At 43.2% G+C, this 24,844-nt stretch overlaps 2 protein-coding genes across 2 annotated transcripts; both read right to left on the bottom strand.

Annotated features, from left to right (window-relative positions):
* Positions 1-399: 399 nt before the first annotated feature.
* On the bottom strand, positions 400-24,433 carry LOC102834974 (zinc finger protein 347-like). The gene is made up of 5 exons (XM_006868333.1): positions 24,419-24,433; positions 6,423-6,572; positions 2,036-2,198; positions 976-1,954; positions 400-472 (listed from the first exon to the last, which is right to left on the bottom strand). The coding sequence occupies exons 1-5, from the start codon at positions 24,431-24,433 to the stop codon at positions 400-402; spliced, it is 1,380 nt and encodes a 459-aa protein (XP_006868395.1).
* LOC102831252 (zinc finger protein 813-like) lies at positions 10,087-24,271 on the bottom strand. Its single transcript, XM_006868255.1, has 5 exons — positions 24,266-24,271; positions 23,770-23,896; positions 14,843-15,962; positions 14,676-14,758; positions 10,087-10,568 (listed from the first exon to the last, which is right to left on the bottom strand). The coding sequence occupies exons 1-5, from the start codon at positions 24,269-24,271 to the stop codon at positions 10,087-10,089; spliced, it is 1,818 nt and encodes a 605-aa protein (XP_006868317.1).
* Positions 24,434-24,844: the final 411 nt, after the last annotated feature.

Here is a 24,844-nt window from a genome sequence, read left to right as displayed (position 1 = left end):
ACTCAGAAGCCGTGAATTTCAATAACCAATGATCATACAGATTGCATTGATGAGTTCACTCCAGAGTGAACATCTTGGTATTTAGTAAGTCCTGGGGTGGTGTTGAAGGATAAGCACTTGACTACAAGGTCGGTTTGAAACATAAGGTCGGCTGTTCAAAATTACCAGTAGCTCCTCGGAAACCCTATACAGGGTCGCTATGGGTTGGAACCGACTTGATGGCCCTTAGCATCAAACACCAACAGTGAGAACTGGACCCCATTAAAGGTTACACTGGTATGGTTTCTCTCCACTATAAACTGTCTTGATGTCCAACAACTTTTGATCTTTGGGTAAAAGTCTTAACCATATTCACGTTAAGGTTTATCCTCAGTGTGGACTCTTTAAGTCATAAGGCTTTTACTGTAAGTAAGACCTTGCTACATATATTGCAATTGTGTGGATTCTCTTCCGAATGGATTTTCTAATGTCTAATCTGGTAGCATAGTGGTTACGAATCGGGCTGCAAAACTCAAGGTCAGCAGTTCGAAACTACCAACTGTTCTGCAGGAGAAAGATGAGATTTTCTGCTCCCATAAAGATTTATAGCCTTGGAAACTGTACAGAGTTGCTATGAGTCGGAACCGACTCCACGGCATATAACAACAACAAGAAGTGAGATTTGAAGGAGCTCTGGTAGCGTAGTGGTTACGAGTCAGGCTGCGAACCTCCAGGTCAGCAGTTCGAAACTACCAGCGGTTCTGCGGGAGAAAGATGAGGCTTTCTGCTCCCGTAAAGATTTACAGCCTCAGAAACCCTATCCAGGGTCCCTATGGGTCGGGACCGACTTGATGGCACTTAACAACAACAGTGAGATTTGAGTTACAATGAAAGGTTTTCTCCTCACTCTACCTGTTTAATTTTCTTCTCTTTTATGAACCCTCTCATGATCCCAAAACACGGATTGAATGCTAAAAGCCTCGTCATATTCCTTTCTTACATTTGTATGGTTTCTCTTCTGTATGGATTCTCAGATGAATTTTCAGTTGTGAATTCTGACTAAATTTCATGCCACATATGTTACAATGACACGGTTTCTTTCTAATATGGATTCTTTGATGTCTAGTGAGGTATAAGTTAGACTTATAGGCTTTGCCACACTCTTTACATTTGAAAGGTCTCTGCACCAAATGAATGCTCTGATGTTCTACAAGGTTTCCTCTTTGGGTAAAAGCCTTTCCACATTCATTACATTTATAAGGTTTCTCTCCTGTATGGATTCTCAGATGAATTTTAAGAGTTGAATTCTGAATGAATTCCATGCCACAGACAGTACATTTATATGGTTTCTTTCCAGTATGGATTCTCTGATGTCTAGTGAGGTATGAGGTAGAATTGAAGGCTTTGCCACACTCATTACATTTGTAAGGTCTCTGCATCCAATGACTTCTCTGATGTTCTACAAGGTTTCCTCTTTGGGTAAAAGTCTTCCCACACTCATTACATTTGTGACGTTTCTCTCCAGAATGAATTCTCCAATGTTCCACAAGTTTTGTTTTCCGGATAAACGCCTTACCACATTCAATACACTTGTAAGGCCTCTCTCCAGTATGAATTCTCTGATGAGCTGTGAGGCCGGAAGGTCGACTGAAGTCTTTGCCACACACCTCACATTTATATGGTTTTTCACCAGTATGGATTCTCTGATGTCGAGTTAAGTTTGAACGACAGTAAAATGATTTGCAACATGCTTTACATCCGTAAGGCTTCTCTCCTGTATGGATTCTTAGATGCACTGAAAGATGTCCTTTTTGACTGAAGACCTTGTCACACACATTACATTTATACGGTTTTTTTCCAACATGAATTTTTTGATGCTTAGTAAAGTCTGAGCCACAGAAAAAGACTTTGACGACACTCTCATTACACTCATAAGGCACCTGCACAGAATGAGTTCTCTGATGATTTGTGAAGACTGACCTTTGGTGAAAGGCTTCCCCACATGGAATCCATGCACGAGATCCAGTGAGAATTGGGTTATGAGTTATAATCATACCTTTGTCATGCTTTTCATCATTTCCACACTGACTGTCAAACTCCTGCATATTGTCTCTGATTGGCCTGAAGTCAAAATCCCCAATGCCATACCTTTCAGGTCCTTCTAAGAACAATGTCTGGCACAATTCTCCTTTATTAATGATCTCTTTTGGTGATAACGTCTTGATTACACAGGCAGATGAGATATCTAAAAGATACAGAGTCATAAAGAACAAACAAACCCGAAACAGTTGGGAAATATTTCAAATTGAAAATGTTATTTACATCAACAAGAAAACTTAAAATGAAGAGCTAGGAAATTTCTCCACTGTAGCCTTCAAATGTTTAGGAACACAAAGTTAATATGAGTCCTCAATAAAGGATGGTTACCAAGAAGAACTAGAAGAACCAGAAGAGAATTAGTGAGGAAACTGACACACTGTTCAAAACAGAACTAATGTTGCTGTAAAATTATTCAAAATATGACTAATATTGTATCATATAATTTAATATCAAAATATAACTAATGTTACTGTAATGAGCTTTGGTAGAGTAGTGGTTATGAATTGGGCTGCTAACCTCAAGGTCGGCAGTTTGAAACTACCAGCTGTTCCACGAGAGAAAGATGCGGCTTTCTGCTCCCGTACAGATTTGCAGCCTTGGAAACCCTGTGCAGGGTCACTATGAGTCGGAACTGACTCCACGGTACTTAACAACAATTGTAAAATTTGTAGAGAATTTGTCAAGTGGGAATCTTTGCTCTATAAACTTTAAGAAAAGACCTACAAAGATGGCAGCCGAACAAGGTCCTTTGATGTGTCGGCTGCTATCTTTATACAGCGCCCACTTCATTTTCTATCACCTCATATATGCATATGGAAGTTGGACTGCCAATAAGGAGGACCATAGAGGAATTGATGCTTTTGAGTTACGGTGTTGGAGAATATTAAAAGTACCATGGGCTGCCAAAAGAACCAACAGATCTGTGTTGGAAGAAGTGTGCCAGAATGTTCCTTGGATGCTAGGATGGTCAGATTTCATCTCTCCTACTTCAGACATATTATCAGGAGGGACCAGTCCCTGGGGAATGACATTATGCTTGGTAAAGTGGTGGGTGGGAGTAAAATAGGAAGCCCTCCCATGAGATGGATTGGCACAGTGGGCTCAATCATAACAATGATTGTGAGGTTGGCGCAGAAAAAAAAAAAGGCCGTTAATCCAGAGGGACAAAATAGAATGAGATAGAGAAAATACATAAAAAGAAATGGACTTAGGGCAGGTGTCCTTAATGTGAATATAAGTAAATGATGCAGATGTACAATGCTTGTGTTAGAATCACCAGTTAAGTGTGAAAACATTTTCTGGGTGTTCCACAGAGACCCAGGTCAACAACATAAGCAGTCAACAGTAGTCAGAAAACCTCAGGATTTGAATTAAAAAAGGAACAGGGGAACATATACTCAATTCCTAAAGACAGGCAAGGGAAAATCAGTCTTCAAATGAAGTAGAAAATGTAATTTCTAGATGCTTAGAAGCTTCGTGGAACATTTAGGTGTCAAAAGCAACAAAGGTGAAGAAATACAAGAAGTGTAAAAAATTAGCTAAGTTTCTTAGAAAATGAAAAATATTTAATATAAAAATTCAGTTAATTTGAGTGGAAAAAGTTTACTCTGAGATACCTGGACCCACATATCAATGTAGCTCTTGGGATGCTTTCTACGGAGTCTTTCTGGGCCAAACTGGTCTTTGTACTCATTGGCTTCTAGAGGTATTTCTGTATTTAGCAGGGCAAAAGTATTACATACCACCTGTACTCAGTAAGACCCCTTCCTTTGGGGAAGTCAACCTCAAACTGTCTATCACTTAAAGGATAGGCAAAAAAGCAGGATGGGATTTCAGAATCTAGGAATGTGTATTTTCAATTGCCTCATATGTATGTGAAAGCCAGACAGAGAATAAGGACGACTGGTAAGAACTGATGCCTTTGAATTAAGGTATTGGAGAAGCATACAAATATACTATAGTTTGACAGAAGAGCAAACAAACTGGTCTTGGAAGTTCATCCAGAATGTTCCTTGGAAACAAAGATGGCAAGACTTCATCTCACATACTTTGAACATATTATAAGGAGGGCTCAGTCCCAGGAGAAGGACATCAAGCTTGCTGAAGTAAAGAGTCAGCAAAAGAGCGGAAAAGCTCCAAGAAGATGGACTGACACTGTGGCTGCAACAACGGGGGTCAACATCACCATCATGAGGATAACATGGGACGGGACAGTGCTTCATCCCATTGTAAAGAGAGTGGCTAGGATTCAGAACTGACTGGAAGAAATCTAATTAACAGCAATAATGTGTACTTCAAAAGCAAGTTTCAGTGACTAATTGTGACTGTCACAACTGTAAAGGTAGAAGTTTTGTAACATAAAGTGGGGGAGTAGTTAATCTTACAGTCCAGGAACAGAGGACCCTAGGACCATCAAGGGAGAAGAGCACGAGCGGAATGTGGGACCTTATCCAGAGAAGCAGTGACACCAGAGACGGAGGCAGAGATGGGGACATGGAGAGAGGGAGCGGCTGAGGACTGTAGATTATTGGAAAGAGAAAGGCTGTGTGCTGTTTGTCAGGAGCCAAGCTTATAGAATGTGCCCTTTGGTTGTTTAAATGATTATAGATTTACTGAAGGATGATGCATGGAGGGGACTGTAATCATTGCAATGAAACGAAGAGTGTAAAACTGATATTCTCCCATGTAAAGTATCACTCAATTCACAATAAAAACTACAAGAAGGGAAAAAAGTGCTTAAAATATTAAACATATAGTCTCATTTTCCTTGTACGAAAAAAAAAAGCAAGTTTCAGAGGAAAAAAATCACAGAGACTTAGAACAGAAATCAAGAAGCGCCTAGGTTTTGTATCATTCCCAGTCTATGTAGAGAGGGGCCCTGGTAGTGCAGTGGATTCTGAACTGGGCTGCTAACTGCAAACTTAGTAACAAGAATTGACCAGATATTCTGGAAGAAAGATGAGGTTTTCTACTTCCGTAACGACTGACAGCTTCAGAAACCCTGGACAGGTTTGTCATGAGTGAGAACTGACTCGGTGGAACACAACCACCACCATCACCCCCAGTCTATGTAGAAAGCTGGAAGGAGCCAAGTCTGAGATATGGGAATAAAATGAATGTCAGAATTAGCGTGCTCTGCCCAGAGAATGCAAGCTCAGAAGCTGAGAGACAAAAAGATACCGCTGCCATATGAGGTTCCCAAATCTAAGAGAGTATCTGTACGCTGCCTTCATAGTACTGTTGAGTAAAAAAAAAATCTCAGAATATCTAACCCTCCTGTCAAAAACACTCCCTAAATAGTATTGAAAATCAGAAAAGAAATGGCTCGTGATCGGAACACACACGGAGAGGTCTTGGAAAGTTTTGTACAATTTATTTGGCCTGCATCCGCATCGGAAGAGATAGCACTGCTTTGCCATTTTCCAAGAAGGTCTTCAATAAAAGCAATGAATCTAGACTGATGTTTCATGATAAAGGTGGTCTCAGTTATGAGCTTTATGAACTGAGAGTGAGATGAACTCCAGCACAGAGGATAAACCACCTTGTCCCTCCCAAAGCCATGGCACCAACGGCCCCACAGGACAACACAATGGTGTTCTGCGAGTCCTACTCAAGACTTCATCTCTGTCTTTGCTTGAGCTGGAGAACCAGCAGAAGATGAAGTCTGCACATCTGAAGACTGGTAATTGAGGGGCATCAAGTGTGGGGAACGAAAACTCATTTTGAGAGCTCAGAAGAAACAAACTTGTTTTTACCATTTTGGGAAAGGTTTGCTAAACAATCTTTCTCCCCGTGACCATCTGACTTTTTACATATCTGACCTCTTGTTAACATCTTGATACATTACCACCTACCTACCTGAGTGTTTTCCAATTGTCCAGGGCTCGGTCCTGTTCTTTAAAATGGAGATGCTATTCATTTCAGAAGAGATTCCTATTTATAAGAAAAAATAAATATGATAAAAAGATAGCGCCTTGCAGTTCAAATGCAGTCCAGTGCATTACCCTACAGTGCCCCCCCAGCACTTCTCCTAATACCTAGGGGATGCATTAAATCTGAAGCTAGCAAGAGCTCCTGCAACAACTATTCTAACAACAGCACAGAAGGAAAGCCAGAAAATTAGATTTATTAAAAGCTGGTCCTAAGCTGTTGTGGTTACTTTAGACCTGGAATTAGTAATGATGTGACGTAAAGCCAGCAGAGATCATTATGAAGCTCCTGAATTCTGAACAAATTTCAATCTCTGACTTTAGAATATAGATTTCAAACTCCCTCAAGCAGAGGAAGGGCTGATTAGAAACTTACAAGGGAAAATACAAACATATACAAGAACAGATCCTGACTTTTGAAGGGAAGTTATCCTCACCCAGGGAGACCAGGTTCCTGTAGTTCTCCAACATCACGTCCCGGTACAAAGCCCTCTGAGCAGGGTTTAGACATTCCCACTCCTCCTGAGAGAATTCCACAGCCACGTCCCTGAATGTGAACAATCCCTGAAATTAAAGAGGCAAGGGAGTTTTTATTCTCACACACTATGATAAAATACAAAATACAGATCAGTTTGAGTGATATCAGAGTTCTGACAGATGAGCATGAAGCTAATGCTGAACAACACACACATCCCTAATTGTTTCCTATTATCCTTTCCCATCAGAGGACAGACACAGGGCAGCAAATGACTTATCATGGGACTTCTAATCAAATAGCTCCACTTGGTGATATATTGTAGCCTAGGACTCCTGGTGTAGCACTGTAGGATCAGCACTGGACTGCAAACCACAAGGTCAGCAGTTCAAATCCACCAGCTGCTCCTCAGAAACCCTATACAAGGTTGCTATGAGTCAGATTCAACTCAAGGCACTTAACAACACAGGCCTGTGAGTATGGACAATTTTGAAATGAGTTGCTAAGGCTTAAAGATTAAGGTGGGGCTAAGGAGTAAATATTGAAAGTGCCACGGGCTGCCAAAAGAACCAATAGATCCATTTTGGAAGAAATGCAGCCAGAGTGCTCCTTGGAGGCCAAGATGGCCAAACTTCGTCTCTCATACTTCAGACATATTGTCAGGAGTTGCTGAAGAAGGATATCATGTTTGGTAAGGTGGAGGGTCAGAGAAAAAGAGGAAGAACCCCAATGAGATGGACTGGCCAAGTGGCAGCATCGATGGACTCAAGCGTGGCAACAGTAGTGAAGTTGGCCAAGGATCAGGCAGTGTTTCGTTCTGCTGTGCATAAGGTGGCTATGAGTCGGTACCGACTCAATGGCACTGTTATAACAACAACAACAACAATAAGGAGTAAAGATTACAGTGGTACTAATGATTTAAGGATGCCCCCACCTTAGTAAAGTTGTGACTTAAGTCTCCACCCTTAGTTTCCCTTGAGGGCACGGTCTGATTCCAATTTATAGCGGTTATGAGTCGGGCTGCTAACCTCAAGATCAGCAGTGCAAAACTACCAGCTGTTTCGCAGGAGAAAGAAGAGGCTTTCTGCTCTGGTACAGATTTACAGCCTTAGAAACCCTAGACAGGGTCGCTATGATTTAGAACCGATTCCACGGCACAAAACCAACCAACCAACCGTGGAAAAGCTTGCTCTCCTGCCCTGGAGCACGCATCAGGAAATCCATGAAATCCCTGGGGATTTCATTTTTGTGGACAATAAAAGAAATGTGCAAATGAAAAATACCCTACAGGTTGGTCTGCAGATTTTATGTTGTGCACATCAAGTGACCTTCAGTTTCCCAGCTAAGCTGTATCAGGAGTGATGTCGTCAGGGGTGACAAAGTCCACTGTGGCTTTAAAGAAATTCAGACTGTGGTGAAGACAGCAACAAAGACTTAGACATTTTGGACACTTGCTATTTGCTAAATTATCCTAAAGGGTTGACATGCATTAACTCTTATAACAGCGGAACAGCCCATGAGAGCTAGATGTGTTCTTCCTTTAGAGAGGAGACAATTGTCTCAGAGACTCGAAAAAGCTCTCCTTGGGTCAAACAGCTAAAGTACAGTCAGTACTGGAACCTAGGTGGATGGGCTTTAGAGACGAATATAAACAATCCAACAGAAAAGTAATAAAGTCCATAGGCAGCGTCTGGGCTAGATTGTGAAGCCCATACTACTCAAGTCAAGAGGAACTAGGGGACAGACTCTAGAGACTGGGGAAGAAAACTCTTTGCAAGCCAGTCATGCTGCATGTGTACCCAACTGCATCTACTGGGCCAGGCGCCCGATTCTGCAAACTTGAATAAAGAAAACTTCATGCTCACTAAAATTAGGACAAATTGGATTTAACTCCTCGATGACCTCATGACCAAGAGGAACTGAGGCAGTATTTGGGTCCCAACGTTTCTCACAGAGAGGGCGGGGTCACCAACCGAGAAGGAGTATTACCTGGGGAAGAGTATTCCCGGTTGCCTTGTTTTTTCCTCTTCCTTTGAGCTTCATTCTCAGGCAAGATCAGTCTTGAGACGTCAATCCTGAGTGTTGACAATGCAGTATTAAATGCTTAGAATTGCCAGAGCTCTTTCCTGTGTTGTAACCACACATACAGGGAGATCCTCATCATGGGGGAAAAGGGTCTCCTCTGCCCACGACCCCAGGTGGGCAATATCCTCCCACACAGAGACCAAAAGGGGACTTGACTGCTGTCTTTGGGTGAAGCCCATGCTTGCCTGCAACAGGGGATCTCGGCTGTACTTATCTCCCCTTCAGGTCACAGACCAGCCCTGACACCACACCTGATGCAAAACAGGGACCCTGCAGGCCTCCCTGAAACAGGAAGTGGCCTTGTGTTCAATGGTGTTAAGTGCCTCACAGGTGGATCTGAACTAACAATCTTGCAGTTAGCAGTGGAGTGCTTACCCTACAGTGCCATAGGACTCCTAGATGCAAATTATAATTACACGGGGCACTTTTAATCAATCATTCTTTTGGCTGGGCCCCACCTAGACTTTTTGAAGAGGGACTCTCCCAGAGCCTGCTGGGGGAATTAATTGTGTATTTGTAAAATGTTTCAGCAATTCAGTGTGCGATCAAGGCAGAGGGACTCAGAGGAGGCAAATTCAGCACACCTTCCGTCTGTGGCTCAGCTCTCCCTGTTGTTAAGTGCCAGCGAGTCAGTTCTGACTCATAGTGTCCCTAGATAGGGGTTTCCAGAGAGCAGCTGGTGAGTTTGAACCACCGACTTGTCAGTTCAAACTGACCTTGCAGTTCAGTGCATTATCCTGTAGCGCCACACCAGAACTCTGAGTCCTAAGACAGTGCTTTTACCTGCATCCAGCCAAGGCCAGTGGTAGGTGCAGAGACAAACACGCAGGGCAGGCATTAGGTGACAAGGGTGGGGATGAGCCTGGATGTGGCTGGAATGTTAAATCGGTGGTCAGAGAAGTTCACCTTCAGAATGTGGTACCAGAACAAAAAGTCAAGGGACGAATGGTGTCTGACACATGTATGTGGTCGGTTACGGCACTGGACTGAGAAGCTGGTTTGAACACGGGTGGTTCATGCTCACCAGCCGCTCCTTGCAAACCCTATACAGGGTCACTATGTGTCAGAACCGACTGGATGGCACTTAGCAACAACAATAGTGTGAGGGATCAGAGTTCCAAGCCGAGAAACCATCCATATGAAGACCCTAAGGATGAAGCAAACAAGGAGATGAGGCCAGAGAGGTCCTGAGAGAGTGGATCCGGAAGAGTTCCGAACCAAACTTTGGAAATGTGTGCCACGCAATGCTTTTCTCTTAATATACAGCCTTCGTGGTCTTGGTTTAGGATCCTGTCATAAGGCAGTCTGTCCCGTTTTATGCACGTTGCTATGGAAACCGTGGTGCAGTCCTGGTGTGGCGCAGGGGAGTAAACTCTGGGCCACAAGGATGATGGTTCAAATCCCCTGCAGAGTCGCGATGAGTCCGAAGCGACGCGATGGCGGTTAACAACAAAGCCACCCAACAGGACTGAGTGGCTTCCCTGGATTTTGTGGCCCTGAGATTGAGTAAGAGCTTGCTTATATAAAGCAGCCAAACCCACGGGGGGTTTTAGAGTAACGGAGAGCCGTAAGAGGAGTCCAGGGCTGCGGCGCTGGGCGGCCCGGGACAAGGAGGAAGGCACTCCTGGGGTACTCGCCAGTGGGTGGGGCCGCGGCCTTGGGGGGACCCAGGGGCAGAGTCTGATATCCCCGCATAAACCTGCAGATACGAGGGGAACAACTAAGTGGCCTTTTTCCTAAGACGGGCGGCCGGGGTCCCAGGAACGAGGTGGGGGGTCCCCACAGGCTCTCCGGGTGAGGCCTGCTCTCCGCGCAGGGCGGCCAGGAGATAGGGATTTTCAGCAGATACACGACGCGGCAAGCGGCGTGTGCACGGCCCGAAGGCAGAAAGGCAGGGAACGTGAGCCACCTCAGCGCAATTTTACACAGGAACGAACGTCTCACGGCCGCGCGAGGATCTCCGGGTGCAGAGACGTTAACGTCGGGAGCGACCCTCGGAGCTAAATGTGGAGGACACAGACTGGGAAGAGCAGATTTAAAATGAGAGACACAGGAACTCACTCACCTCACAGCAGTTTTCGTCTCCGACAAGCAGCTTCCGTGTTTGCAGTAAACTGCGCAGGCGCGAGGTGGGTTAGATCCGTAACGGCGTGGGGCGGAGTCAAAGGGGAGAGGCGGGGCTGGGGCGGAACTCACGCCTCCTTGGAATCCTCAACGGATTTTTTTTGTTTGTTTGGAAACCCTGGAAAGACTTCAACGTGGAGTGGAGAAAGGTTACTTTCTGCCTGTTGTTAAGTTAGTGCTTCACACACTTTAAGGTAAAAGCTTAAAAGTTGCGCTTACCTAACCGAATGATGAACTATTTGAAATCAAAAGGGCAGCATTCAGCTAAGACTGGAGCTCGGGTAGCGTGCTGGTTACGAATCGGGCTGCTAAACTCACGGTCTGCAGTTTGAAACTACCAGCTGTTCCGCGGAAGAACGAGGAGGCTTTCTGCTCCCGTACAGTTACTAATGTTACTGTAATGAGCTCTGGTAGAGTAGTGGTTATGAATTGGGCTGCTAACCTCAAGGTCGGCAGTTTGAAACTACCAGCTGTTCCACGAGAGAAAGATGCGGCTTTCTGCTCCCGTACAGATTTGCAGCCTCGGAAACCCTGTACAGGGTCACTATGGGTCAGAACCGACTGCGCGGCACGTAACAGCAAGAAGAGCTCAGAAACACTGGAAGAGATGTAGAAATGCTTCCTTGGGAGGATTACAATCACTGAGATGAAAGGAAGTGTGTCCGATTTGTTGAATGTAAAACATTCACCCAGTTAAAAGAAAAAACAACTTTTAGAGCTGTGTGGATACAGACTGTGAGCTGCAGTGTTTTCATAATAACCATTTACAGTTTAAGTTGGAAATATTTTTTTCCAAAAGGGTGAGGTGCTAGCAACTCAGGGGTTTACTTAGGCAGGTCTTCCAGAGAAACAAAGCCAGTGAAATGTATATGTATATGGTAGTGTGCTGTTTGATTCACAGCGACCTTGCATAGGGTTTCCGAGGCTGTCAATCTTTACCGAAGCAGAAAGCCTCATTTTGCTCCCAGGGAACTGCTGACCTTGATTTAGCAGCCTGATTCCTAACCATTATGGTACCAGAACTCCTTCCTATAATTGTTAAGGGCTGTTGAGTCGGTTCTGACCCATAGTGACCTTGTATAGGGGTTTCTGAGGAGCAGCTGGTGAACTTGAACCAGCAGAAAACAGCAAGCCTTCCCCCCTCTCCCATTATATTGGGAGCAGGCCACACCCTCAAGGAAACATACTTTCAATTGATTAGCTGGTTGTATCCAATCATCCTAGAGTGAAATATGCCTATTCATAGCCAGTCATCTAAGAGTTATGATGCCTGTTTTAGAGGATTTGTTACGTGCCATTGAGTCGTTCAGACCCTATAGAGGGTTTCCGAGGAGAAACTGGTGAGCTTGAATCACTGACCTTGCCATTCAAACCAACTTTGCAGTCCAGTGCATTAACCCACAGCCTCACATTAGGACTCCGTGTTAGAGGATTACCACATCTCAAAGCCACCGGGAATCCTGGCCCTGTTAAGTTGACACAAAACCCTATTACAGTGGTCAAGGTGTTGAGACCTCCCTGGAAGGCTGAATCTACGTCTGAAGCTGATTGGATCCAGGAACATGTTGCTGTTGTTAGGTACCATTGAGCTGTCTGACTCATAGAGACCTTATGCACAACAGAACAAAATACTGCCATTTTCTTCCTACCCCACCCTCACAAATGTTACATTTAAGCCCGCGACGCTGCCACTATGTCAATCCACCTCATTGGGGGTCTTCCTCTTTTTCGCGGACCCTCCACTTTACCAAGCACGATGTCTTTCTCCAGGAACTAGTCCCTCCTAATAACATGTCCGAAGTATGAGAGACTAAGTCTGACCATCCTGATGTCTAAGGAGCATTCTGGCTGTACTTTTTCCAAGACAGATTGGTTTGTTCTTGTGGCAGCCTATGGTATTTTTAATATTCTTCTCCAGCACCATAATTCAAATACATCAATTTGAATTCCACAGTCTGTCTTATTCATTGCCACACTTTCCCATGCGTATGTTGTTGTTTTGTTATTAAGTGCCATCAAGCCGATTCTGACCCATAGCAACCCTGTATAGGATTTCTGAGGAGCAATTGGTGAGCTTGAAACACCACTTCTGTCTGTATGAACAGCCCTGACTGGGTTTAACCTGGGCCCATACCTGTTTCAGAAGTCTTGGCTGGTTTTTCTGGTTCTCCCTCTCCTTTTGAGTCCAGTGGGGAGAGGTGGGTGCGGCAAGGAGGAGGGACTGTTTAACTGTCTAATGTGGCGGTGGTGCGCTGTCTCATCTGCAGAGGGGAGCTCTCCATCAGCTACTTCCCAACTCTGATCCAGTGGCTCAAGGGGTCAGTGCCGTCAGTTTCCGAGTCAAGGAACCAAATGTTACAGCAGTTTTAGATTTGTTGTCGAAGAAACCGAGGCCACTCAGAGAGGTGAAGCAGAGTTTCAGATTTTATTCAGCCGGCTGGCTTGGAGGACCTAATTTCTCCAGATTCTGAGCCTGGAATGGAGGGCAACATGGGCCTATATAGGGTCAGAGGCAGGGAGGGGCCAGGCTGAAAACCTGTTTGAGCGCAGGGAAAAAACCAGGGGGACTGGTCCCATTTGGTGACCTGATTAGCATTTTAGCTTGTCTCCTGGTTGGAGAAGGCAGTAAATGATTTTTACCTTTTCCTGTTCAGTATTGCACTTAACAGATGTGAGTATACTGTAAACATATCTTTTATATGTATGTGGAAACCCAAATATTCACAACTCGCTGTATTGCTAGAACTGCTTTCTTGCAGTAGTCTGGAACCAAACACCACCATCTCGGAGGTATGACTGTACTTAGTCATTTCCATGTGCTATATATGTGCGCACACATTATTTTATATAAATACGGTAATGGTAAGACTGAGAAAATGATTTAATTCATTATTTACATTTACTAGGTTTCTTTCCAGTAGGAATTCTTTCTGGATAAGAGGTAACCAAATAGAAAACACTTTGCTCTCCCAAAATGAATTCTCAAATTATTTGGAAGCTGCAAATTTTAAGTACTGACCTTTCTTTATACACTGCATTGATCATTTCACCCCCAAATGTACCTTCTGGTATTAATTAAAGACTGAGTCCCAATGAAAGGTTTTGTTACTTACTATATATATATTTTCGCAAGAGTGAGGTTTTCTTTATTTGATTTTGCAAAATTGGGTGCCCAGCCCTGAAGATACAGGCAGATGTGCTGCATGGCCATTTGACACAGAGTTTTATTAACCTAACTCAGAAAAGGCCCCTCCTCTGTTTCCCCTTTACTGGGTACTTTGGAGTTTACAATCTTTCCCAAATGGTGTCTACTAATCCCTACAGGGAGCAGTCTCATTTAAAGTTAGTTTTACTTCCTCCCCATGAATTTCCCCTACTTCCTTGATGGGTGTATTTTTATTTTAAAAGAGTCTAGTAGGTCAAACTAGTCTCTTCCTCTTCTCAGAGTTCCCATTTGTCATGCCAACCTGTTACCCCCAAGATTTCCTTGATTCTGAAGATGGATCACTGACAGCTATTTCTCAGAATTTCTCCTCTTTTCTCTTTACACACATTGGTCCATCTTCATTTATACTTCTCAAAACTATTTAGTATCTATTGGCGCTTTTATTTTTTTATAAAGTGTATCACTTCTCAATGTTCCTAAGAGTACAACTAACTATGCCTATATTAGGTTGCATACTTATGCCTGATATAATGAAAACACATACAACCAAAACCGCAATGGCCCCATTTTCTTCTTATATATAACGAATGAACAAATCATAAATACTTGATGCACACATAAATGTCCAAAAGCCAATCTCCAGCCCATAGGCACACAACCTCATTCAGCCCGAGGGCCTAGAGTCCATAGCTGTCCCATGTCACCACTTCTGCCACCATCTCTGCTGTTGCTGCTTACTTACTATATTTTTAAGGTTTCTATCTGGTATGGATTCTCAAATGAACTGTGAGATTTGAATTCTGACTGAAGTCCACACCACATACGCTGCATTTGTATGGCTTCTTTCCAGTATGGATTCTCTGGTGCCTACTGAGGTGTGAAGTAGAATTGAAGGCTTTGCCACACTCCTTACATCTGTAAGGTCTCTGCATCCAATGGACTCTCTGATGTTCTATAAGGGTTTCTCTTTGGGTAAAAGCCCTCTCACAGTCGTTACATTTGTAAGGTTTCACTCCAGAATGAATTTTTCGATGCTCCACAAGTTTTGTTCTTCGGATAAACGCCTTACCACATTCAATACATTTATAAGGTCGCTCTCCAGTATGAATTCTCTGATGAGTTGTAAGGCCTGAAGGTCGACTGAAGTCCTTGTCACATACATTACATTTGTAAGGTCTCTGCATCAAATGAATCCTCTGGTGATCAATAAGGTTTGCTCTTTGGGTGAAAGCTTTTCCACAATCAGTACATTTGTAAGGTTTCTCTCCAGTATGAATTCTCCGATGTTCTACAAGGTGTGTTCTTCGGATAAATGCCTTACTACAGTCAATACACTTATAGGGTCTCTCTCCAGTATGAATTCTCTGATGAGTTGTAAGGCCTGAATTTCGAGTAAAGACCTTATCACATACATTGCATTTATATGGTTTCTCACCGGTATGAATTCTCTGATGTCGAGTTAAGTGTGAGCCTTTAGTGAAGGATTTTCCACATATGTTACACATGTAAGTTTTCTCTCCAGCATGAATTTTCCGATGTTCTACTAGTTTTGATCTTTGAGTAAAAGCATTATCACATTCAGTACATTTGTAAGGTCTCTCTCCACTATGAATTCTCTGATGCGTTCTAAGGCCTGAATGTCGACTGAAGATTTTGCCACATACATTACATTCATGTGGTTTTTCACCAGTATGGATTTTCTCATGTCTAGTTAGGTTCGAGCCAAAGTTAAAGGTTTTACCACAAACACGACATCTGTAAGGCTTCTCTCCAGTATGAATAATCAGATGAGCTAAGAGATGTCCATTCTGACTGAAGATCTTCCCACATAAATTACACTGATACAGCTTCTTTCTAGTAGGGACCTTGACATTTTTAGTGAGGTTTGAGGCACTGTAAAAGGCACTGAGAATTTTGTGATGGCTTGTAATCACTGTTTCGTCATCTCCGCGCTGGCTCTGCAAACTCTCTCGGACTTGTCTGAAGTAAACACCCTCAGTGTCATGACTTTCATGTCTTTCCAACATCATTCTCTGGAACAATTCTCCTTTACTAACGATCTCTTTTGGTGGTAATTCCTTCATGAGAGATTTAGAAAAGAAATCTGAAAGACACAAAGAGCCAGAGGCTTCCCATTAACACCAGTTGGAAAATAGTTTACATTGAAAACCATATTTCTCTATCAACAAAAATACTTATAAGGAAGAGTTTTGAAACTTTAATGACAAGAAACAAAAAATTAACAGGATTTCTTAATAATGAAATGATGATTACATGTGATTACAATTATTTCCGCAGAAGTAGAGTTTCAAGAACCCTAGGACCATACTGGACCCCTGGTGTGGTGCTGTAGGATGAACACTGTACTGAGAACCACAAGGTTGGTGTTTCAGGCCCAACAGCTGTTCCACGGAAACCCTGTACAGGGTCGCTCTGAGTTGGAACCGACTGGATGGCACTAACCACCATACCATTTATGCTCTGCTCCATGAAACCACATCAGCCTTAAGAGGGTACAGTCCTAAAGACATACAAGTTGACAGCTTTAATATGGCTGCTTCATATTAACACACAAGACATATATTAAAGAATTCTAATGTATAAATACAGTGGGGCTTCAAAGAGTTCATTGAAAAGTTCCATAATCTTTCAATTCCAGTTTCCCACAAATATTTTAAAGCCCCTTTGCACTGTTTACAAGTAAATGCTAAAGCACAGACCTATGTAATGTAATGGTAAGTAATCCTGAATTAAATTTCCTACTGAATAAGCTCTGCCACTCGTCTGTCAAGTTTGTCGTACTGTGGGGCTTGTGTGTCACTGTGATGCTGGAAGCTATGCCACGGGTATTCTAAATACCAGCATGATGGCCTCTGCTGGACAGGTTTTAGCTGAGCTTTCAGATGAAGACAGACTAGGAAGGAAAGACGGACTACTTCCGAATAATTAGTCACTGAAAAGTTTAAGAATAGCAGTGGAACACTGTCAGTACCAGAATATTGAAACACGATGAAGAGCACCAGAATATTGTCAGATATAGTGCCAGAAGATGAGTCCCTCAGGTTGGAAGGCGCTCAAAATATGACTGGGGAAGAGCTGCCTCCTCTAAGTAGAGCTGACCATGATAACATGAGTGGAGAAAAGTCTTTGGGACCTTTATTTATTGATGGGGGCACAACTTAAAATGAAGAGAAACAGCTGTACACTTCCATTAATAATTAGAACATGTAATATACGAAGTATGAATCTAGGAAAATGGCAAGCTGTCAAAAATGAAATGGAATGCATAAACATCGATAGCCCAGGCATTATTGAGCTAAAATGGCCTGGTAATGACCATTTTGAATCTGACAATCACATGGTTAACTATGCTAGGATTGACCAACTGAGGAAGAATGGCATCACATTCGTCATCAAAAAGAACATATCAAGATCAGTCTTGAAGTCTTATCTGTGATAGGACAATATCCATACACCTCATTAGAAAAAAGTCAACACCTCTATTCAAATTTATGCACCAACCACTAAAGACAGTGATGATGAAATTGGAGAATTCTATCAACGCCTACAGTCTGAAAATGATCAAATGTGCAATCAAGATGCATTGATAGTTACTGGCAACTGGAATACAAAGATTGGAAATAAAGAGGAAGGATCAGTAGTTGGAATTTATAGCCTTGATGATACAAATGATGCTGGAGATCACATGATAGAATTTTACATGAACAATGACTTTTTCATTGCAAATACCTTTTTTAAACATCATCAAAGGTGACTATACACATGGCTCTCAGCAGATATATTACAATTTGACTACATCTATGGAAAGAGATGGTGGAAAAGCTCCATATCATCAGCCAAAACCCGGCCAGGGGCAGACTGTGGAACAGATCATCAATTGCACATATGCACGTTCAGGCTAAAGCTGAAGAAAATGAAAACAAGTTCATGAGAGCCAAAATATGACCTTGAACATATCCTACCAGAATTCAGAGACCATCTCCAGCACACATTTGATGCATTAGATACTAAAGAACAAAGGCCAGAAGAGCTGTGGGATGACATCAAGAACATTAAAGAGGAAGAAAGCGATAGGTCATTAAGTAGACATGGAAGAACTCAAAGACCAAAATGGATGTCAGAAGAGACTCTGAAACTTGCTTTTCTGCATAGAGATGCTAAAGCAAATGGAACAAATGTGGAAGTAACAGAGTGGAGTAGAAAATTTCAAAAGGCAGCTCGAGAAGACAATGTCAAATATTATAATGAAATGTTCAAAGCCCTGGGCTGAATGCACTTAGCACTCCTCAAGCTGAGGGAACTGAAGAAAAAATTCAAGCCCCAATACAATATTGAAGGATTCTAAGGGGAAAATATTGAATGATGCAGAAAGCATCAAACGAAGATAGAAGGGAGAATTAAAAAACAAAAACAAACAAAAAGGAAGATGGAAGGAATACACAGAGTCACTGTACCAGACAGAGATGGTTGATGTTCAACCATTTGAGGAGGAAGCATATGATCAAAGCGCCAATGATCCTGAAGGAAGAAGTCCATGGTGCACTAAAGGCACTGGCAAAGAACAAGGTTCCGGGAACTGAGGGAGTACAACTTGAAATCTTTCAACGAGCTGATCTAGCACTGGAAGCACTCACTCATCTCTGCCAAGAAATTTGGAAGACAACTACCTAGTCAACTGACTGGAAGAGATCCACATATGTGCCCATCCCAAAGAGGTGACCCAATAGACTACAAGAATTATCGGGCAGTATCATTAAGGAGCTCTGGTGGCATAGTGGTTACAAATTGGACTGTGAACTTCAAGGTCAGCAGTTCGAAACTACCAGCTGTTCCACAAGAGAAAGATGAGGCTTTCTGCTCCCATAAAGATTTACAGCCTTGGAAACCCTGTACAGGGTTGCTATGAGTCAGAACTGACTCCACGGCACATAACCACCACCACCATCATTACTATCCTAGGCAAGCAAAATTTTACTAAAGATAATTAAAAAATGGCTACAACCATACATTGACAGTGAATTTCCAGAGTTTCAAACCAGATTCAGAAGAGGATGTGGAACGAGGCATATCATTGTTGACGTCAGATGGATCTTGGCTAAAAGCAGAGAATACCAGAAAGATGTTTATCTGTGCTTTACTAACTTACACAAAAGCTTTCGATTGTGTGGCTCATAACAAGCTATAGACAGCGTTGCAGAGAATGAGCATTTATGAAAACTTAACTGTGCTCATGAGGAACCTGTACATAGACCAATAGGCAGTTGTTCGAACAGAACAAGGGAGCACTGAATGGTTTAAAATGAGCAAAGGTGTGTGCTAGGGTTGTATCCTTTCACCATACTTAATCTGTATGCTGAGCAAATAATTCAAGAAGCTGGATTATATGAAGAAGAACGTGGCATCAGGATAGGAGGAAGGCTCATTAACAACCTGCGATATGCAGATGATACAACTTTGCTTGCTGAAAGTGAAGAAAGTTTAAAATACTTACGAAGATTAAAGACCACACTGTTTGGTATGGGTTACACCTTAACACAAAGAAAACAAAAATCCTTACCACTGGACCAATAAATAACTTCCATATAAATGGCGAAAAGATTGAATTTGTCAAAGATTTCATTTTGTTCAGATCAACCATCACCACTCATGGAGGTAGCAGTGGAGAAATCAGGTGACGGATTGCAGTGGGTAAATCTGCTGCACAAGACCTCTTTAAAGATGTCAGTTTGAGGACTAAGGTGCACCTGATAAGAACCATATTTTCAGTCACTTCATACGCATGTGAAAATTGGACAGTGAATAAGGAATACAGTATGTGGTGCTGTGGGTTAATGCGCCAGACTGCAAAGCCGTTTGAACTGCAAGATTGGTGGTTCAAGCTCACCAGTCACTCCTCGGAAATCCTATACAGGATCGCTACGGGTCGTAACCGACTCGATGGCACTTCACAACCACAACAACAACAGAATTGATGCATTTGCGTTATGGTTTTGGAGACTATTAAAGTTGCCACTGACTGCCAAAAGAACAAACCAATCTGTGTTGGAAGAAGTACAGACAGAATGTTCCCTGGAAGGCAAGATGGCTACCCTTAATCTCTCATCCTTCAGCCATTGTCAGGAGGGACCAGTCCTTTGAGAAGGACATCATGTTTGGTAAAATGGAGGGTCAGAGAAAAAGAGGAAGACCCCCAACGACATCGACTGGCACAGTGGCAGCAGCAATGGGCTCAAATGTAGCCACGATTGTGAGGCCACCAATGGAAGATCAGGCAGTGTTTTGTTCTGTTGCTGCTGTGAGTCGGTACTGACTATACTGCCTAATCCTGATTCCTACTTGTAGCTGTTGATTCTGATCCCATCTCACTTCCTCAATAAACGATATGAATGTATTATTTGTGAGTTCTATGTGGCCATTTCAGCAAATTATCAAAACCAGTGGATAAGCAGAGAGTGTCCTTGGGAGGCCAGCTGGTGTGAGAACTGACCAACGTTGGGAGAGTGAAGGTGCATCTCACTTTACCTCACAGGACTCACCTGTGGCTGATCCTGACGGTGAGTCTCAGGGTCCCTGAAGTTAGACAAGGCCTGACGCTATCCCCACCACGTTACCACTACTGCACTGGAAACAAGGAGGGATCCAAAGGAAGAGACACCTAGAAACAGGTCTAAGGATGCTCTTGAGCTAACTTTGGAGCATGGTCCCACTGGAAGCATCAATGTCAAGAGGGGCTGCCCCAAGGAAGGACAATACTTCTAAGAAGAGGATGTGCCCAGAACTTTCTAGTTCAGAGTCTGTTACTGTCTTCGCTGCATATGTGTGCTTGAGGCCTCACTCAAGAGTCATGACTGACAGCATCACACATGACGCTGAACTCATGTGCCCCTTCCTATTCGAGGTTAGTTGATGAGGTGGTGTCTGTGTGGCCCCCATGAATGCACCAGGTCCAAACAAACACACCCTGGGAAATTCCAAGAGTTATCTTTCAGGAATCAGAGATAAAAGCCAAATGGGATTCATTTTCTAACAGGGACCTGAACAGAGAGGGAAATCTTGGAAAACCCTGTAGACGCTGGAAGAGCTGGCAATGTTTGACTCAAGAAGGACTTTCAATGATGTAGAATGAGGATGAAGGTGGATAGACCTTCCAGGACAATGGAGACCTCCCTCAGCTTTGACACCATGAATGGAGGATAAGATGGAGTCAATGCAGAAGGAGAACGTGAGGGCCAGAGAACCCATCAGCAAGAACTCTCTGTGTCTCCTGAAAAGCCAGGCACCAAGGACCTCACAGAGGCCAGAGCAGCTGGCTGTAGGTCACAACAGACTTTCCCTCTGTCCCCGGGCGCGGGAGCAGCCTGGAGAATGAACTTTACACGTCTGAAGGGAGTGCTAAGTGGAGGGCGGCCCAGAGACAGCGAGGAAGGAAGTTTCCTTTCACACACTGTAAGAAATACACGAGTGTTTTCCCACTTGGAGAGCTTCCCAAACGACATTAATGGCATCCTTTCATCACTAAAAGGAGCTAGTGGTGCTGTAGGATAAACACCGGCCTGCTAACCACAAGGTTGAAAGTTCAAATCCACCAACTACTCTGCGGGAAGTTGAGGTTTTTTGCTGTTGTAAAGATTTACAACCTCGGAAATCCCGTCCAGGGACACTGTGAGTCAGAATTGACTCAATGGTCGAGGGTCTTCTCCTCTAAAGGGGCCCTGGTGGTGCAGTGAGCTAAGTGTTGGGATGCTAACCTCAAGGTCAGCGGTTCAAACCTACCAGCTGCTCTGAAGCGAGAAAGATGAGGCTGTCTCCTCCCATAAAGATTCCATCTCAGAAACCCTAGAAGCTCGTTCCTGTCCTAGAGGGTGACAGCGAGTCAAAGCAGATGGCCAGCACTGGGTCTCTTTTGTTTTTTCCTTTCTATCAGAGCGCTGGTTGTTAAGTCCTTGGGGTCGGTTCTGACACACAGCAACCTGGTATGGGGTTTCCGAGGAGCGGCTGGTGGGTTTGAATTACCGACCTTGCAGTACAAACAGACCTTGTGGTCGTCCAGTATTTATCCTACAGCACCACACCAGAACTCTATCTGTGTGCTTATCAATCCTGGATCCGTTTCCACTTACCTGGGTTGTGTGCTCTACCCATCATGCCGTCTACAGCCCAGGGCTCGGTCCCTGTCTTCAGAATGGAGACAATATTCACCTCAGAAGGAGAGATTCCTGATTATAATAAGAAAAAGGAACATGAGCTTTCCAAAACAAAAGCCAAGCCAGTTTTTCAGCTTAGAACATCACATATGACTCTAGAAAATTATTTCAAAACTGATTACCACCTTCAAAATCCTTAAGGAGTATGTTAAATCTTTAGCTATCTAGCTCTCTTCTAACAGCTACTGAATCAAAAGGACAGATGGAACTTCACAGAATTGGATACATTACAAGTAAGCCATGAGGTACATGCAGAAACTTGAACTGGTATACATTATATTTAACAAAGGAGCTGCAGTGGCATACTGGTTATGTGTTGGGCTGCTAACTCTAAAGTCAGCAGCAAAAAATTACCAGCTGTTCCGCGGGAGAAAGATGAGACTTTCTGCTCCCATAAAGATTCACAACCCTGGAAACCCTGTACAGGAATGCTATGAGTCAGAGCCGACTCCGCGGCATATAACCATCATATGTTTAACAACAACAACAAAATAAAGTCTATTAAAACAAAACACAAAAAAACTTCTAGTAAAAAGCAAGTTAGCTGTTTACACTTAGTTGCATTAACTCTGGTTCTTAGATTTCTGTGGTTAAAACTTCCAGCTGCTGAAAAATCTATAGTTAACAGTTTTAACACAATAGAGAATAAAAGCATTAGTGGCTTTATCAGGGCAAGAGAAAGGCGAGCCAGGCCTTCATGCTGCTACTGGCATTAGTTACAGTGTGTTACAAAGCTGTACCCAAATTACCTCTCATTCAAAGAACTGTGTATATTTATATACTATTATATCTACATATACAAAATTTTATTTTATAGCTGAAAGAAGTAAATTTTGATACTTTCATAACACATAATAACTAATGCTGGAAACAGGATGAAGTACTTGCTTTCCTTTCTCTTGCCCTAATAATGGAATAATTAATAAACTGCATGTATGTATGTACGTATGTATGTATGCATGTACGTATATACATACACACACAAGTATATTTTTTCTTGGTGTGGCACTGTAGGATCAGCACTGAACTGTGGACCATAAGGTCAGCAGATCAAAACCACCAGCTGCTCCTTGGAAACCCTATACTGGGTCACTATGCAGTTAACAACAACAACAACACATACATACATAATGGTTCTGTCGGCTAATAAGCACAGGACTGCAAGGTCAGTTTGAACCATAATGTAGGTGGTTCAAATTCACCAGTCGCTCCTTGGAAACCCTCCACTGGGTTGCTGTGAGTCGCACTTAGCAACAACAACAATATATATGTACATATATTAAAAGTAAGCCGTAAGGTTTCATGCTTACTCAAGCTCTGGCAACAACAATGCTGTAGTGCAAAGCGATCAAATCATGTGAAGAAAGCGGAAGACTAGAGGCCAGGTACTACACTGTGAGGCTTTTCATTTCTGAAACCATCTCCCATTGCCCGCCTTAAGGTGAGAGACTTCAGAGTACTGTATTATAACACAGATACTGTGCAGGTTAAGTGATGTTTGTCCCTCCTCAACCCCAGATTCCGCGTGTTTTCTACTCATACCACGTGTGTTATGTACACGTGCAGTGTGGATTACATGGGCAAACACTGTACATCAGGCAGAGTAGGGGCTTCTAAGAGACTCACACGGAAGATAGAAAGATACCCAAGGGCAGATCCTGACTTCTGCGGGGAAGTCAGGCTCACCGAGGGAGACCAGGTTCCTGTAGTTCTCCAACATCACGTCCCGGTATAGAGCTCTCTGCGCAGGCGCCAGGCAGTCCCACTCCTCCTGAGAGAATTCCACGGCCACGTCCTTGAACGTGAACAGTCCCTGCAATGGGAAACACATCTCACCAAGTACAGAAAGGAAAGCTCTAATTTTCGAGAAAATGATGGGAGGAATGCATACGAATCAACTGAAATAACACGATGGAAAATGGAGAGAAGGTCGCTGTTGTCATTTTTCTTGGATCCACACTCAACGTTCACGGAAGTCGTCAAGAAGTCCAACGACCTAGTGCACTGGCAAAGTTAAAAATGTTACAGAGCAGAGACGTCCCCTTGAGGACTAAGGGCTGTTTTTAACCACCTCATATGCATGTGAAAGCTGCAAAAGGAACACAGGAAACTGGAGAATCGATGCCTTTGAATTATAACACTGATGAAGAATATGGAATATATCATGGACTGCCAAAAGCACGTACATTACGCACTACACACTAAGACAGACATTTCACTAACTGAAGCTAGATGGAGACGAACTTAAATGAGTGAGAGAGGAGAGGAGGAAACTCTCAGGAGAGCCCTTCAGGAAGGAGAGGAGGGGACCATGCTCTGGGAAGGTGACGGTTACCTGAGAAAGAACCATCCTAGACTCCGCTTTCTTTCCTCTTCCTTTGGGCTTCATTCTCAGACAAGAGGAGTCTTTTTTTTTTTTTTTTTTTTTTGACAAGGTGAGTCTTGACAAGTCAATCCTGAGTGTTGAAAAAAAATATCCTGTTAAATGGCTGCCATCAACACATCACTTTCCCAGGTCAGAACCACACAGGTCAGGAGGTCCTCTTCATGGGGGACAAGAGGGTCTCTGCTTCCTGCGGTACAAGGAATCCAGAAACAACAAATTCTTACACAGACACTCATTAACAGCAGTGGTTATAGCTCTCCCCTCGTAAAGCTCACGCTTGGCTGCAGTAGGGAGATCTGGGCTGAGCTGACTTCTCCTTCAGGTCCCAGACCAGCCCTGGTACCATATCCCAGGCAGACAGCAGAAGTCTTTCAG

The sequence above is a fragment of the Chrysochloris asiatica genome, unplaced genomic scaffold (assembly GCF_000296735.1).
Source record: "Chrysochloris asiatica unplaced genomic scaffold, ChrAsi1.0 scaffold00116, whole genome shotgun sequence".
Lineage (NCBI taxonomy): Eukaryota > Metazoa > Chordata > Mammalia > Afrosoricida > Chrysochloridae > Chrysochloris > Chrysochloris asiatica.
The sequence above is the reverse complement of the archived record's forward strand: the minus strand, read 5'-3'. Positions and strand labels throughout refer to the sequence as shown.

Excerpts from the sequence above, each read along its gene's own strand:
- LOC102831252 (XM_006868255.1), bottom strand. Across the intron at positions 14,759-14,842 it reads TACAAATGTAACGACTGTGA|CAAAGCCTTCAATTCTACTT; the intron begins GAGGGCTTTTAC and ends TAAGGAGTGTGG. Across the intron at positions 10,569-14,675 it reads ATACAAATGCAGCGTATGTG|CTCCGAGGGTCGCTCCCGAC; the intron begins GTGTGGACTTCA and ends CTCCACATTTAG.
- LOC102834974 (XM_006868333.1), bottom strand. Across the intron at positions 2,199-6,422 it reads AGGATAACTTCCCTTCAAAA|ACGTTATCACCAAAAGAGAT; the intron begins GTCAGGATCTGT and ends TGTGTAATCAAG. Across the intron at positions 1,955-2,035 it reads TGATGAAAAGCATGACAAAG|TCTTCACAAATCATCAGAGA; the intron begins GTATGATTATAA and ends ACCAAAGGTCAG.